The sequence below is a fragment of the Trichosurus vulpecula genome, chromosome 3, assembly GCF_011100635.1.
Source record: "Trichosurus vulpecula isolate mTriVul1 chromosome 3, mTriVul1.pri, whole genome shotgun sequence".
NCBI classification, from domain to species: Eukaryota; Metazoa; Chordata; class Mammalia; order Diprotodontia; family Phalangeridae; genus Trichosurus; species Trichosurus vulpecula.
This window is the reverse complement of record NC_050575.1, coordinates 199365527-199379095: the sequence shown is the minus strand read 5'-3', so window position 1 is coordinate 199379095 and position 13569 is coordinate 199365527. Positions and strand designations below refer to the sequence as shown.

The window sequence follows — 13569 nt, the reverse complement described above, 5'->3', positions numbered from 1 at the left end:
TTCTAGGACCTCAGGGTAGTTTTCCTTTATGATTTCTTGGAAGATACTGTCCAGGCTCTTTTTTTCATCATGGCTTTCAGGTAGACCAATAATTCTTAGATTGTCTCTCCTAGATCTATTTTCCAGGTCAGTTGTTTTTCCAATCAGATATTTCCCATTTTTTTCTATTTTTTCATCTTTAGATTTTGTTTGACAGATTCTTGATATCTCATAGAGTCATTAGCTTCTACTTGCCTAATTCTAATTTTTAATTTGTTGTTTTCTTCCTTTAGCTTCTCTATCTCTTTTTCCATTTGATTGATTTTACTTTTCAATGAGACATTTTCTTCCTATGTATTCTGAATCTCCTTAACCATTTCACCAATTTTACTTTTTAAAGATTTGTTCTCATCAGTGGATTTTTTTTTCCATTTTTTCTTTTACCTCTAATTTGGTTTTTAAAGTCCTCCTTGAGTTCTTCCAGGAATGCTTTTGGGGGTGGAGGCCAGTTCACATTCCCTTTTGAGGTTTCAGATGTGGGTATAGTGTCCATGCTGTCCTCTTCTGAATTGGTATTTTGATCTTCCCTGTCTCCATGATAGGAATCAATAGTCTTCAGCTTTTTAGTATGCTTTTTCATGGTGTTCCCCGCCCCCCTCACCCCAGCTTCTAAAGTGGATCTCTGCTTCTGGGGTTCAGGGGGCTCTGTCCCAAGTTTCTTGTGTTGGGAACTGTGGGCCTGCTTGCTGGCTTTGTGTGCTGTGGCCCCTGGTTTCGTGAGGTGGGCGAGGGGTGGTCTGGCTGCTGAAAGTCTCCTCTTCCCCAGGACTGCTCTACAGCATGGGTGGTCTCAGCTGTTGTCCATACTAGTGTCTGCCACTTCCCCTGGCTGTGCAAAGGCACGTTTGGGGTCCTGGTGTTGACTTTTGCTAGCCACTCCCCGGGGGTTCAGTAACTCTCATTGTTCTGCTGAGGTGGGGGCTGCTGGAACACCTCTCTTCCTGCACTAGTCTCCTTATGCCACCACAAGAAGAACTCTTTCCCCAACTTCTCTTGCTAAAAGGCTACTGAAGCCCCACTTCTGGCTCTTCTGTTTCTCCTGAGGGAGTATTCTCTGGGTGAGGAAGGGAGGGAGAGCTGATTTACCTGGCCATCATGGCTCCCAGAAGTTCAAGAAGGTGAGTTTCAAATGTTTAGGCTGTGGGCTGGAGGTCTCTGGGGTAGCTGCTCCCATGGCCGCAGGCTCTGTGCTGGTGTCTCCTGTAGCTCTGACAGACTCCTGTCCTGGGCTGAGAGGCCTGGGGCTATATCACCACCATAGCCGGTACTTCCTTCCTGGGCCTTCTCCTGTTCCCACATTTCACTCACCCAGCACTCTCCCAGACCAGTGCACTTGCTAAGTTCCTCTGCTGTTCCCCATTGGTGTGGTCTGGTGCCGTTCCACGTGTCCAGTGCTCATGCCCCTTTCAGTCTACTAGTGACTTCTAACTCTCTCAAATCTGCTCAGATTCACTTTTTTAGACAAATCTGACAGAATTTGTGAGAGAGCTCCCATAGCTCCCTCCTTTCGCAGCGCCGTCTTGGCTCTGCCCTCCCAGACTGGTTTTTAAAGACTTCCACATGAATGCTAAAATGCATAGTCAGGAAAATCTGGGTACAGATATTGCCTCTGATAATTATTAGTTCTAAAACCATGAGAAGGTCCACCTGATGTCTTTGACCCTCAGTTTCTTCATCTGTAAGTTGGGGATAACAACTAATGAGATAATCTATGTAAAGTTCTATATAAATCAGCTATTATTATTTCTGAGCAAGAGAATATGGCTGTCTTAATGTTCCATAGCACCACTGCTTATAGAAATATCACTTCTGCCCATGTTGTAAGAAGATTCAGAGGGTTTGTATATAATGTGTTTTGGACATTCTTTGTTTCTACAACAAAATATTAGGCATTTTTGGACATGACCAATGTGGAAATTTGTTGTATTTGACTGCATATTTTTACAAGGGCTTTTCTTCATCTTCTTCTTCTTCTTCTCCTTCTTCTCCTCCTCCTCCTCCTCCTCCTCCTCCTCCTCCGTCGTTGTCGTCGTCGTCGTTGTCGTCTTCTTCTTCTTCTTCTTCTTCTTCTTCTTCTTCTTCTTCTTCTTTTCCTCCTTTTATTTTTTACAGTTGAGGATAATAGGTGGCAGGGAGAGAAAATAAATGCTTATTAATTTTTTAAATTATTTTAAAGGTATTAGGGTATTAGGTTAACCAGAAAGTCCATGGTATAGTAGAAAGAATACTAGTCAAGAATTAAAAGACCTGAGTTCCAGTCTAAGCCCTGCCACTATTTCCTTGAATAAGTCGCAGCTTTTCTCTGTGCCTTTATTTCCTCATCTGTTCTGTATTCTAAGTCTCTTCTGTATCTGACATTCTTTGAAGTCACATATTTCTCATATGCTTTTTCTGTGTGTTCTTCTAGCTCTACAAATTTACGGTTGTATTTTTACAACAACTCAGTGTCCTACTAATGGTGGAGTAGTCTGATCAATTGAAATCTTAGCTGTCCTTCAAGGCCTACCTCAATTGTCACCTTTACCAGAAAACCTTCTCTCCCTAGAGGCAGCTGGGTGACACAGTGGATAGTGCACTGAGCCTGAAGTCAGGAAGACCTCGATTAAAATCTGGCCTCAGAGACTTATTAGTTGTGTGGCCTTGGGCAAGTCATTTAGCCTCTATCTCAGTTTCCTCAATTTCCTTAACTGTAAAATGGGGGTAATAACCTACCTCAAAGGATTGTTTTAAAGATCAAATAAAATATTTGTAAAGTGCTTATCATAGCGCCTGACAGTGTGCTATTAGACGCTATATTGATGTTTATTTCCTCTCTCCCTCCCTGACAGTCCTTCATCTGAGTAGCCATTACTGGAATGATAACATCTTGGAGCAGGAAGGTACATTAAAACAGACATGTCAGAGCTGGGAGGATCAGCTCTTCAGAGATTATCTAGTTTCATCTTCCCCTTTTAAAGATAGATAAGACAAGCTATGATCAGAGAGAAGTGAGTTGGTGATGGATCAAGGACTTGAACCCAGGCCTCCTGACTTCACAGCCCAGTACTTCTACCATGATACCAGATTGCCTGTCTTTGGTTCTGAAGCTATCTGGGATAGCCTTTGTTTGTTTTTCTTCCCTCAACCCCCTCACTTCTATTTTAATTGTTCTTTACTATTTGTGGACAGGTTTACGTGGAGCAATTCCTTATGCTCTGAGTCTTCATTTGGACCTGGAACCTATGGAGAAACGGCAGCTCATTGGGACAACTACCATAATCATTGTGCTCTTCACCATCCTGCTACTTGGAGGAGGGACCATGCCCCTTATTAGACTGATTGACATCGAAGATTCAAAAGCACGGAAAAGAAACAAGAAGGATATTAATCTTAGTAAAACGGAAAAAATGGTTTGTATTGAAAGCATGAATGAAATCACTGAGGAATGTTGTTTCATTGTGCAGTGCAGTACTGGTTCCACTTATGATTTCTGCCATTCCAGTGTAGCTTTATATCATCACTTAGATTTAGACATTGATTTATCACTGACAAAGCCCTTTTTTTTAGCTTTTAGAAATGGCTGCTTAGCAAGGTAGAACAGTAAGAACAGTTGGTACGAGTCTGGAACACACTCTCCCACAAATACATCAAGACTGACAAAGCACTGTACATAAATTATTTCATTTGATCCTCACCGAACCCTGCGAGGCAGCCAGGGCAGGCATTATTATCTCCATGTTATAGATGAAGAAACTGAGACTCAGAGTGGAATCAGCTTGCCCAGGTGCTACAACTGAAATGCGGTAAATCCACTTGGACCCAGATCTTTTAGTTGCAGGACTCTTTTGACTACATGATGCTGCCTTTCTGATGTTCTTTTAATTAAGAAATCTAAAAAAGAGAGTGTCCACCCCCTTTCATAACATTGTTAGCCCTGATAATGAAGTGAATTATGGCTGTTGCACATAGATTTATTCTGGCCTCATAGCTTGGGAGAGGGAAATTGAGTTACATCTGCTTCAAGGCTCATTTTATTTAGTTGTACTTTTGTTTTGCCATCTTTAGTTACAGAAAAGTTTCCTTTATACTGATACCAGACCTCTACACAATCAGTTGTCAGTAGTAGTGACTATACCTCTTGTGCAGCAGTCCTCTACAATTGTCTTTAAAAAATAATAATAATAGCTAACATTTTTATCTCGGCAGCTAGGGAGGCAGCCAGGTGGTGCAATGGATAGAGGATTGAGCTTTGAGTAAGGAAAACCTGAGTTCAAATCTAGCCTCAGATACTTAGTAGCTGTGTGACCTTTGGCAAGTCACTTAAACTCTGCCACTAGAGAAAGGAATGGCAAATCTCTCCAGTATCTTTGCCAAGAAAGCCCCATTTCAGTCCATGAGGTCACAAAGACTCAGATACAACCGAAACAGCTGAACAACATTTATATAGTTTTTACTATGTCCCAGGCACTGTGCTAAGCACTTTATAATTAACTCATTTTTTTTTCCTCACAGTAACCCTGGGAGATAGGTGGCATTATCACCTCCATTTTATAGATGAAGAAACTGAGGCTTAAGTGTGGTTAAGTGACTTGCCCAGGGTTACAGAACTAGTAAGTATCTGAGGCCAGATTTAAATTCAGGTCTTCTTATCTCCAGGCCTGGCACTCTACCCACTATGCTACCTAATAAGACCTGGATCTCATCATTGTAAAGCGCAATCAGTAAGGAGCTCCTCCTGCCAGTGCAGATAAGCACCTCTTCCACAGCTTCTAGTCTGAGATAGTTTTAGGGGTACTGAGAGGTTAAACGACTTGCCTGGGGGATCACAAAGTCACAGGAAAGAACCTGAGGCCAGCTTGCTCTCCATTACATTCCATTATATCTCTACAACTGTCTATAGCACTGTGAAAACAGGTCCTAGTTTTGTCTGTAGCATCTGAATCCATGATAGTGGTTTATTATTCTTCCCATGTACACATGCTCTATTTAACTTTTTTTTGCTTTTCTTCTTTATTAATGTTTTTAAAATATTTTTTAACATTTTAAAATTTTGGTTCCAAATTCTCTCCCTCCATCCACCTCCTCCCTTACCCACTGAGAAAGCAAGCAGAGTGATGCTCATTATCCATGTGAAGTCATGCAAAACATATTTCCATTTTTGCCATGTTTCAAAAAAAAAGCAAGAAAAATAAAGTGAAAAAAATATGCTTCAATCTCTACTCAGAGTTCATAGGTTCTCTCTGTAGAGGTGGATCTTTCATAATCGATCATCGTTACAATATTATTGTTACTGTGTACAATAACTTCCTGGTTCTGTTCACTTCCCTTTCCATCAGTTCTTTCCAGATTTTTCTGAAACCATTACCTTCATCATTTCTTCTAGCACAGCAGTATTCCATCACAATCATATACTACATATACTACTACCATTTGTTCCGCCATTCCTCAACTGATGCGTATCCCCCTCAGTTCCCTGTTCTTTGTCACCCTGGTTGAAGCCTGCGGACCTCTATTTTTTAGAATGTTTTGTTTCCTACATTCATAATTCAAGGAAATGCTAAATTTTAGTTAGAAGTTAGAAAAAAAAAAAGATGTCATTTTTTTCTCTATTCAAGTTGATAGACTTCCTGAAATCTCTTGACAGACTGTTGGGGGTCCATGGACTCCACGTTCAGACCTCCTACTGTAAGAGTTTTTCACTTCTTTGACAATGGTTTGGATTTCCTTCTTCCTCACATAGGTAGTGAATAAGTGATATTTTTTATTCTCTGTCCAGCTCCTATTGAGCATTTCAAAGGGTTTGAGCAAGACTTGTTCAACAAACATCTTCATCTAGAACACAGTTATAGATTCTAGCAGGATACAAACTATTACTTGTGTGTTACCTGCTCTTGAAACAGATGGGGTTATTGCTCCATTGGATGATTAACATAGAAATAATGTATGTACTCCAGGCTGTTAGAGGCTGGAAGAACTGTTGCTTTTCAGGTATCCAGGGAAATTGAGATAACAGCCTTGTTGCCTTTTTTCTAGGGTAACACCATTGAGTCTGAACATCTTTCAGAACTCACAGAAGAAGAATATGAAGCCCATTACATCAAGCGCCAGGATCTCAAGGGTTTTATGTGGTTTGATGCAAAATATCTGAATCCTTTTCTCACCCGGAGGCTGACCCAAGAGGTAGGTTCCACTGCTCCTTGTGTTTGTGAGAGTGACATGTGCTGTTTCAGCTTTCTCCTTAGGCATGCAGTTATCCTACATGGACTGTCTCAACATTGAGATGCAGTTGGACGCCGTTCAGGTAGACCATTTATATTTGAACTGTAGAAAACAAGTGACTTTCATTTTGTTTTTTTTATAATTAACTTGTAGGATTGGAAGTTATGGTGTGAAACGCTTGTTGAATTTAGCATCTGCTGTTTTTCTCTAATTTCTATATTTACTAGGCCAATAATAGACAATATTACTTGCCAACTTAGTTTGATTTTAGTTAGTGAAAGGTGTAGTGAATTGCTTATTAAATCTGAGCTCTGGAGATGTGTATAAATATAACAGTTGTGCAGAAGTCTGACAATGGATTGACTCAGAGCTTTCGCCCTTTAGTTCCTTTACCATTTGGCACTGATAATGCAAAGTCTAGTAAGATTCTTCCTGCTTTCAGACAAGCTTCAGTCTGGTTTACTGTAAACTTTGCCCTGGCTTTCAAATATAGACTTGATATATTTCAGTATGGTGCAGGCATACGATGTCTAACATTGCTCCAACTAATCTTATTTTATGGTGTGTTTACTATAATACATCGTGCCCAAACCTTATTGCAATGCTTCCTCATTTGTTGTAGTGATGTTGGGCCAGTATTGAGGCAAAAATCAGATAGTTGGTAATGATCAAAATTACCGTTTGAGACTCAACATAGTCGCATTTCCTTGAGTCAGCGTGAACCTCTCCACATGAGCTAGTTTTGGACATTTTTCCTACCGTACAGTCTTACAGTTACTGCTTTGCTGTATGTGCATAAACATACCTATATACAAAGCTGTTTCTCCTAATATTGTGTTTTCATAGAACCAGCTAATTAATCGATCAGTCAATAAACATTTATTAAACACCTACCGTGTACCAGGCACTGTGCTAAGCTAACATTAGGTGGGAAGTGTATATACGTTTTCCTGTTGTTTCCCTTGAATTCCGTAGGTCCTTTTTAAATTGTGAACAGCACCTTGTCATCTTCTGTCACAAACATGAGGATATATATGGCCACTTACAGTCATTATTTGGAACCACTGGAAAATGTTTTATTTGCTGCATTTGTTTTGATCCATGAGTACAAACCTGCTATGATAGCAGTTCTATTGTTTTCCACCTCAGGACTTGCATCATGGCCGAATTCAGATGAAAACTCTTACCAACAAATGGTATGAAGAAGTGCGACAGGGACCATCTGGCTCAGAGGATGATGAGCAGGAGCTGCTCTAACGCAGAAGAGGCTCTAGGACAATTACCAATGAGATCACCATTGAGATTTTTAGTCATGTACAAGGTCTGATGCTAAAAGCTGTAAGAAACCTTGAAGCTTATGCCTCCCCGGAGGCAGCCCTGTATGTAAGTATGCTGCACATACAGATACTGTTAAGTATGATCTCCTCAGATGAACTAGTTTTGTTTATAATTGCTGTGGTATTTAAGAACAGCTAAGTGGCTTAAAAACAGCAAATGATGGATTTTAACCTAGAATTTCCCAGACCTCCAAACCAAGATGGTTGCTTTGAAATATGTGTTCTTTCCCTCTTATTTTCCTTTTTAGGTGTCTGCCATAAATGTACTTGCATCAATACTTACTTGTTTGACAACTCTACAAGATAGAGCGAGTAGCACATTCTCTGTAGAATTTTTCTTTATCGGTTCTCAGCTGGGAGCTGTCATAGGTCAAGCTGTGAATTGTGTGGTTTTTTGTAAAGAGGAATCTGTCATTTCTGACCCTGCACATTAGAAGTGACCAGCAAACAGTGGTAGGACTAGGTAATGGTGTGTGGAGATGCCTTTTAATCAGTCTCAGCCTTTCCTAGGCAAGTGTTTTCATTGTACCTTCAGGAACAGGCTTGCTGAGTTGGCAGGCAGAATCTTAATATGAGCAAACATCCACATGTGTAGGACTGGAAACCAGCTATGTCTTGGACAGCCTCCCCCTCAAAACAACAACCACCAAACCCATAACCACAAAATACTAAGGTATTCCAGTCCACATAAAGAGCAGTTTTATTGGAAATGACAAAGCACAAACATTACTTTTGATGCCTATTTTTTTTTCAGCACTCCAAAGAAATAAAAATTGATGATGTCTTTTTTGTTTAATTTGTTGACACCATGTGCAGAATCTTAGGGTAACAGGCAGCTAGTTTCCCCAGGAAATATTGTGAATGTTTACATTTGAATCCTTAGCCCAATGCAAGTCCCATTTCTTCAAATGTGACTAGGAGGTGTGCCTCTCCTAAAGTACACTACTCATAGTTGAAATTCTAGTTCTTGCCTCTAAAGAGTGCCAAATCTACAGATTTATATTTGTTGACTAACATCTATGTCCATCTGATAGATGTATGCTTTTAAAAAGCAGAAAGAACCTTCCAGTCACCGTATCGGATTTCTGACCCAGGAGATGTGCTAGAGGGCAGCTCCCTGGTCATTTTGCCTGGTGTAGCCTCTGGCCACAGTGTTGTGGAATTCACCACTTCTGTACCACATTTCTCTTAATTCCTCCTGTTCCTTCCTATCCAAACTTCCCTGTCATGTTCCTTAGCTCACCAAAGCACTCTTACCTGCCTTACCACCACCTGGCCTAGCCAGGCAACTGCAAAGCCTCTCCACTGTCATGCCATCATTCTTGTTGCTATTCCCACCATCCCCTTTAACCAGCACAGCTGTCTTCAGTAGCACTTTTCTTACCTTAACCTATTATCTTCATCATCTGGTGAATGAAAGTAACACCAAGAATTACCCTGTTTCCCCTAGAAAAGCTCATTTGAACAATACAGATCTCTACTTAAATCCCAGAGTTACTGCTCTGATAACCTTGAGATCTCCTTAAGAAGAAGGACCTGAAAGTCTTTTCTAAGCTGTTGGGACAACTCTGTTCCCTTTTCTTCCTGCCACTTGTGTGGACAATCATGACTTGAACAAACATCTGTCTACACAAACAGGTCCTGGGCATTACCTCACTGCTTCTAGTTCCTCCACCCCAATATAGATATGCCCCAATTCGTGCAAAAAGTAGTTCTCCTTAAAGTGACAAAGTATTTAAAATATCTTTGAAATCTGTGCATTTCTACTTATGGTTTCTGTACTCTTGAGGAATAAAAAGATGAGCAATCCATTTAAAAAATGTGTATTCAGTGGCGAGAAGCTGCACGGCAGAGTAGCTAAAGAGATGGGCTTGGAGCTTATGAAGACTCGGATTCAAGTCCTTCCTCCGATACATAGCAGGTGTGTGATCGTGGTAAGTTATGGAACTACTTCGTGTCCACCTGGGGTCCCAGGCAGCTAACTCCCTAAGGTTATAAATTGTAGATGAGTTGCCAGTCTGCGTTGTTGGAGGAGTTTCTACACTGGGAGCTCTTTTCACTGATGAACTCTCAGGCCTGGACCCATTCTCACCAAATAAAATGAAATATCAAACAAGGCTTCTGACTTTCACCACAGTATTCTGAATTTCAGGGGCAGGGACCCACTAATCTCCTTTTACATTACCCTCAACTCTGGAGTAGGGAGAAACAAATCACATCAGTTTGAAGTGAAATTCACAAAGCCTCCTATAGACTGGCCTGGCGCTCACCTCATTTTACAAGCCTTACTTAGTCGGCTTAAGCACAATTTAATTTTGTTCAGCTTTTTAGGAAAAAAGACATTTGTCACAAATGAGATGACTTGTTCATATTGATGTCCTTTACTCAGTCAGGGTAGCATGCAAAATGAAGGGCAGGCAGACTCAACCTCTTGGCTGATTAAGGATAGATAATTCTTCCTTTCTTGAACACTATATTGGGAGGAGACAACGATGACCATCAAATACTACTGGGAGAAGTTAGACCTGGCACTCAACACTGTCGAATTTATTGTCTAACCAGGATACGCTTTTTATATCTTTCTCTTCTTGTGTGACTGAAAAGTGAAATTGTACTCTTTGGAACAAACCCTTACCTTTCCTTTTTTCTTGTTTTGAGGAGATAGATTTACTTTCCTACACAAAATTACCCCAAGTATCCCAGCATCATGCTTCAACTTTTATGTTCATGGTAAAATATCTGAGGCACAGGAGGTAAGAAGGTTTGTGCAAACAAGGAAGACGATCATGTAGAAGACTAAAATCCCATCATATTGGCATTTTCCTGCTGTTTGACAATGAGACGAATCAGTAAATAATTACTTTGCGTATTGCCTTTTGCAAATCAATACTGTCTTCACTACTGTAGAATTTGAATCTATGAGAAATGGTATATGTGATGTTCTCAGAGCAATGTCTGGGGACCCTGAACGATAAGTTCTAATAGTAATGCTGGTTGACATTTATATAATGCTTAGAAGATGGCAAAGTGCTTTACGTACATTACCTTACTTGAGTCTCACCACATCCTGCAAAGCAAGGTATTTACTAGTGGTAGCTATTGTTCTTCTACAGATGAGGAAACTAAAGCTCAGAGAGGTTCTACATGTGACTGGCCTATGGTCACACAGCTCACAAGTATCAGATTCAAACCCAGGGCTTCCAAGTCGAGCCATCCATCCACTATACCAAATGCCTCTCTTTAACTATGGTCCATAATAGAAGGGTCGTAACAATCAGAGATCCTGGTCCCTAAAGCACTTTTCCTCCACCTCCAACCATGGACAATGTCAAGTAAGGTACATCCCTCAAACCTTCTGGTTCTGACTTGTCATTTAAATTTTCTCCCAGAATTTAGCTGATTTTGAAAGCTTACCAATATTATTGATTATTTGAAGTTTATGGGTAATAGCAACATTTGAGAACAAACAAAGATTTGGTTGCTCCAGTGATTATGATCAGAACTACCCACATATCAAGAGATAGCAATGTCTCCATTCTAATCCTGCTTCAATTACCAGGACTCTATTCCTTAACTAACCCATTCTGTCTTTCCTTTCTGGTTTGTGAAATGGAAATTATACTGGAGCAAATTCATGTACATAAAGCCTTATGGAGAGGCTATTTTTTGCCTCTTTTTGTTTGTTTATTAAGAGGTAGGCTTTGTTAAAAGCTAAGATTATGCCTGTATGTAACACCAGTGGAGCTTTCTTGCCCTCTGCTGGAGGAATGCAGATTTAGCGCAATTGTGAACAGCACTTGGCATGGAGTTTAAGCAATGAGTTATTTGAAGCAAATGTCTTTTCTACATATATAAAAAGAAACAGTGACAAATTTTGGGTGGATTTTTAAAAAATGATATTTCTGTAGAACCAAAAATATGCAGAAAGCAATTCTCTTGAGGAGATTAATGCATTGGAAATGTTAAAATATGCATTTGAACATAACTTATTTCCTAATTGATTTATTTATATTTCGTGCACTGCTAGTAGGATAGCCATGAAATAGAAGATTAAACATTTTTTAAGGGACTGAGAGAAGTTAAAAATTGAAAAGCCCTTTTTCATAGGATTTTCAGAACTAGATCATCTTTCTTACCACTTCATTTACAGAGGAGGAATTAAGGCCCACAGAAGGGAAATAACTTAAGCAAGTAATGTTAGCCACATAAGTAGGAAAATGTCACTTATAAATAATGTTAATAGAGTGTTATGCAAGACCAGATCACTATTGGCCAGCCCTCAATATAGAAAACTGCTAACTGGATTTTTTTTTTTTAAAACCGATGACTAATGCCAGTTTCTTGAATCTAGTGGCCTATACTTTTGAGTTGAGTGACATCACTCAGAAATGGGAAAAAGCACCAATGTAACAATTTGTATAAAGCATGAAGAGGAACTGGAAAAATAATATCCTCTTCCTTGAGCTTATGATGTGATGGTGAATGGAGGTTTAGGTTAAGTGAGGCTTTCCCCAGTTTTGGCCTATGCTTTCTCCTTTTTGCCAACTGCGGCTTTCCAGAGAGAAGTGGAAAGGAAGTCAGCCCTTCACCCCAGCCTTGTATACATCAGTTGCTGTTGGCCTTGTCTGATAGCCGCCTGCAAAGCTGCTTCAGTAGTAGATTTCATTTCACAGGGGTGCCAGCCTGGGTCAGACATGGTCCATCTTCCATTTTCACATAGAAAGGTTGATGACAAGACCCAGGAGGTAACAGCAAAAAAAAAATGCAGCCAATTAGTTATCGCCTTTGAGGTACATCTCACAAAACTGAATTCAACAAAGAAACAACATTGAACAGCCATTTGTTAAAAACTTGCTTTGTACAGAGCATCACACTTGGTGCTAGGGAAGGATGTAGTTTGGATAAGTTGTCCTGGCCCTCATGAAGCTTACAGTCTAGTAAGGCAGTAAGATCAAGATGGGTAGCTGTAAAAAAAATGCATGCGATGTCGAATTCCTTCCTGTATTATTTTACATGCAAAGAAATGTGCACTTTAGCGTCCCTGCCCTCTTGGGCACTGAGGGCAATGCTCTGATGATGGGGGAGGGCCTGACCACCTTGCTGCCATCTGCATATTTGGGTTGGTTTTTTGCTGATACCAAAGTAATTTTAACAGCTCCACATGACAGCTTTTGCAAAGTTTTCATTGTTGTACTTCATGCCCAGGGCTGATAGATTCCCCTGAGGTTTGATTATTATTTTTTTTTAGTCCTTTGCTTTCTAAGTGTGCAAGGGAGGGGAGGTTGGTTTGCTTTTTAATCCTGTAAGGCATTTTAAACAAGGATGTGGAAACAAGTAAAAGTTATGGGTTTTTTCTTCATATTTTTCCTCCCACCCTCCAAATGAGTAAGCTGTGATGGGTTTTCTTTGTTGTTAGTAACTTATTTCTGTAAAACTGTGAGTCTGTTTTATTGCTGATTTGTGATACAGGGATTGAAATGGGAGGAAAGTTGAATAAATATATATGTTGGGTAGCCTCTATGTTGGAATTTTTCCATGCCTAAATCTAGGCATGTTGTATTGCAGAAACATATAGGAAATAATGGTGTAGGAGCCTGGTTATTTATTTTGCAGTAAAAATGAATGTTGGCAAATTCTAAGGCACATTACTGGATTCTAAAGCACAGGTGATTTTGCAAATCATTGGCCAAGCATTTACAAATCTTTGTTATCCAGAGACTCAGACATTCCCCATTTGGATTCTGCAACTTTGGTACTTCTTTGTTAATTTCTACAGTGACATGCCAGTGGAGACCACAGAGAGCCACAACAGCCATGAGCTAATGTAAATTAACCCTCACATGTAGCATGTTAACATTTATATATAACTTTAAGGTTTATAAAATGTCTCCCACCCACCTCCCAGCTCTCCCTTCCTATGGCCGAAAGCTAGCTAGTTAACTTGGGTGTTTATTGTCTGGATTTATTTCTCAAAGACCAAGCCTTAAACCCAGTT

At 40.1% G+C, this 13569-nt stretch overlaps 1 protein-coding gene across 2 annotated transcripts in view; it reads left to right on the top strand.

The window, feature by feature from the left end:
- Nucleotides 1-13569, top strand: part of SLC9A8 (solute carrier family 9 member A8) — a 127610-nt gene extending 114041 nt beyond the window's left edge. For both annotated transcript variants that reach the window (XM_036748887.1, XM_036748886.1), the window contains 3 exons: nucleotides 3208-3428; nucleotides 6052-6198; nucleotides 7387-13569. In XM_036748887.1, coding sequence (XP_036604782.1) covers nucleotides 3208-3428; nucleotides 6052-6198; nucleotides 7387-7494 — 476 coding nt within the window. In that variant the 3' untranslated portion in view covers nucleotides 7495-13569. The remainder of the gene's footprint in view (nucleotides 1-3207; nucleotides 3429-6051; nucleotides 6199-7386) is intronic.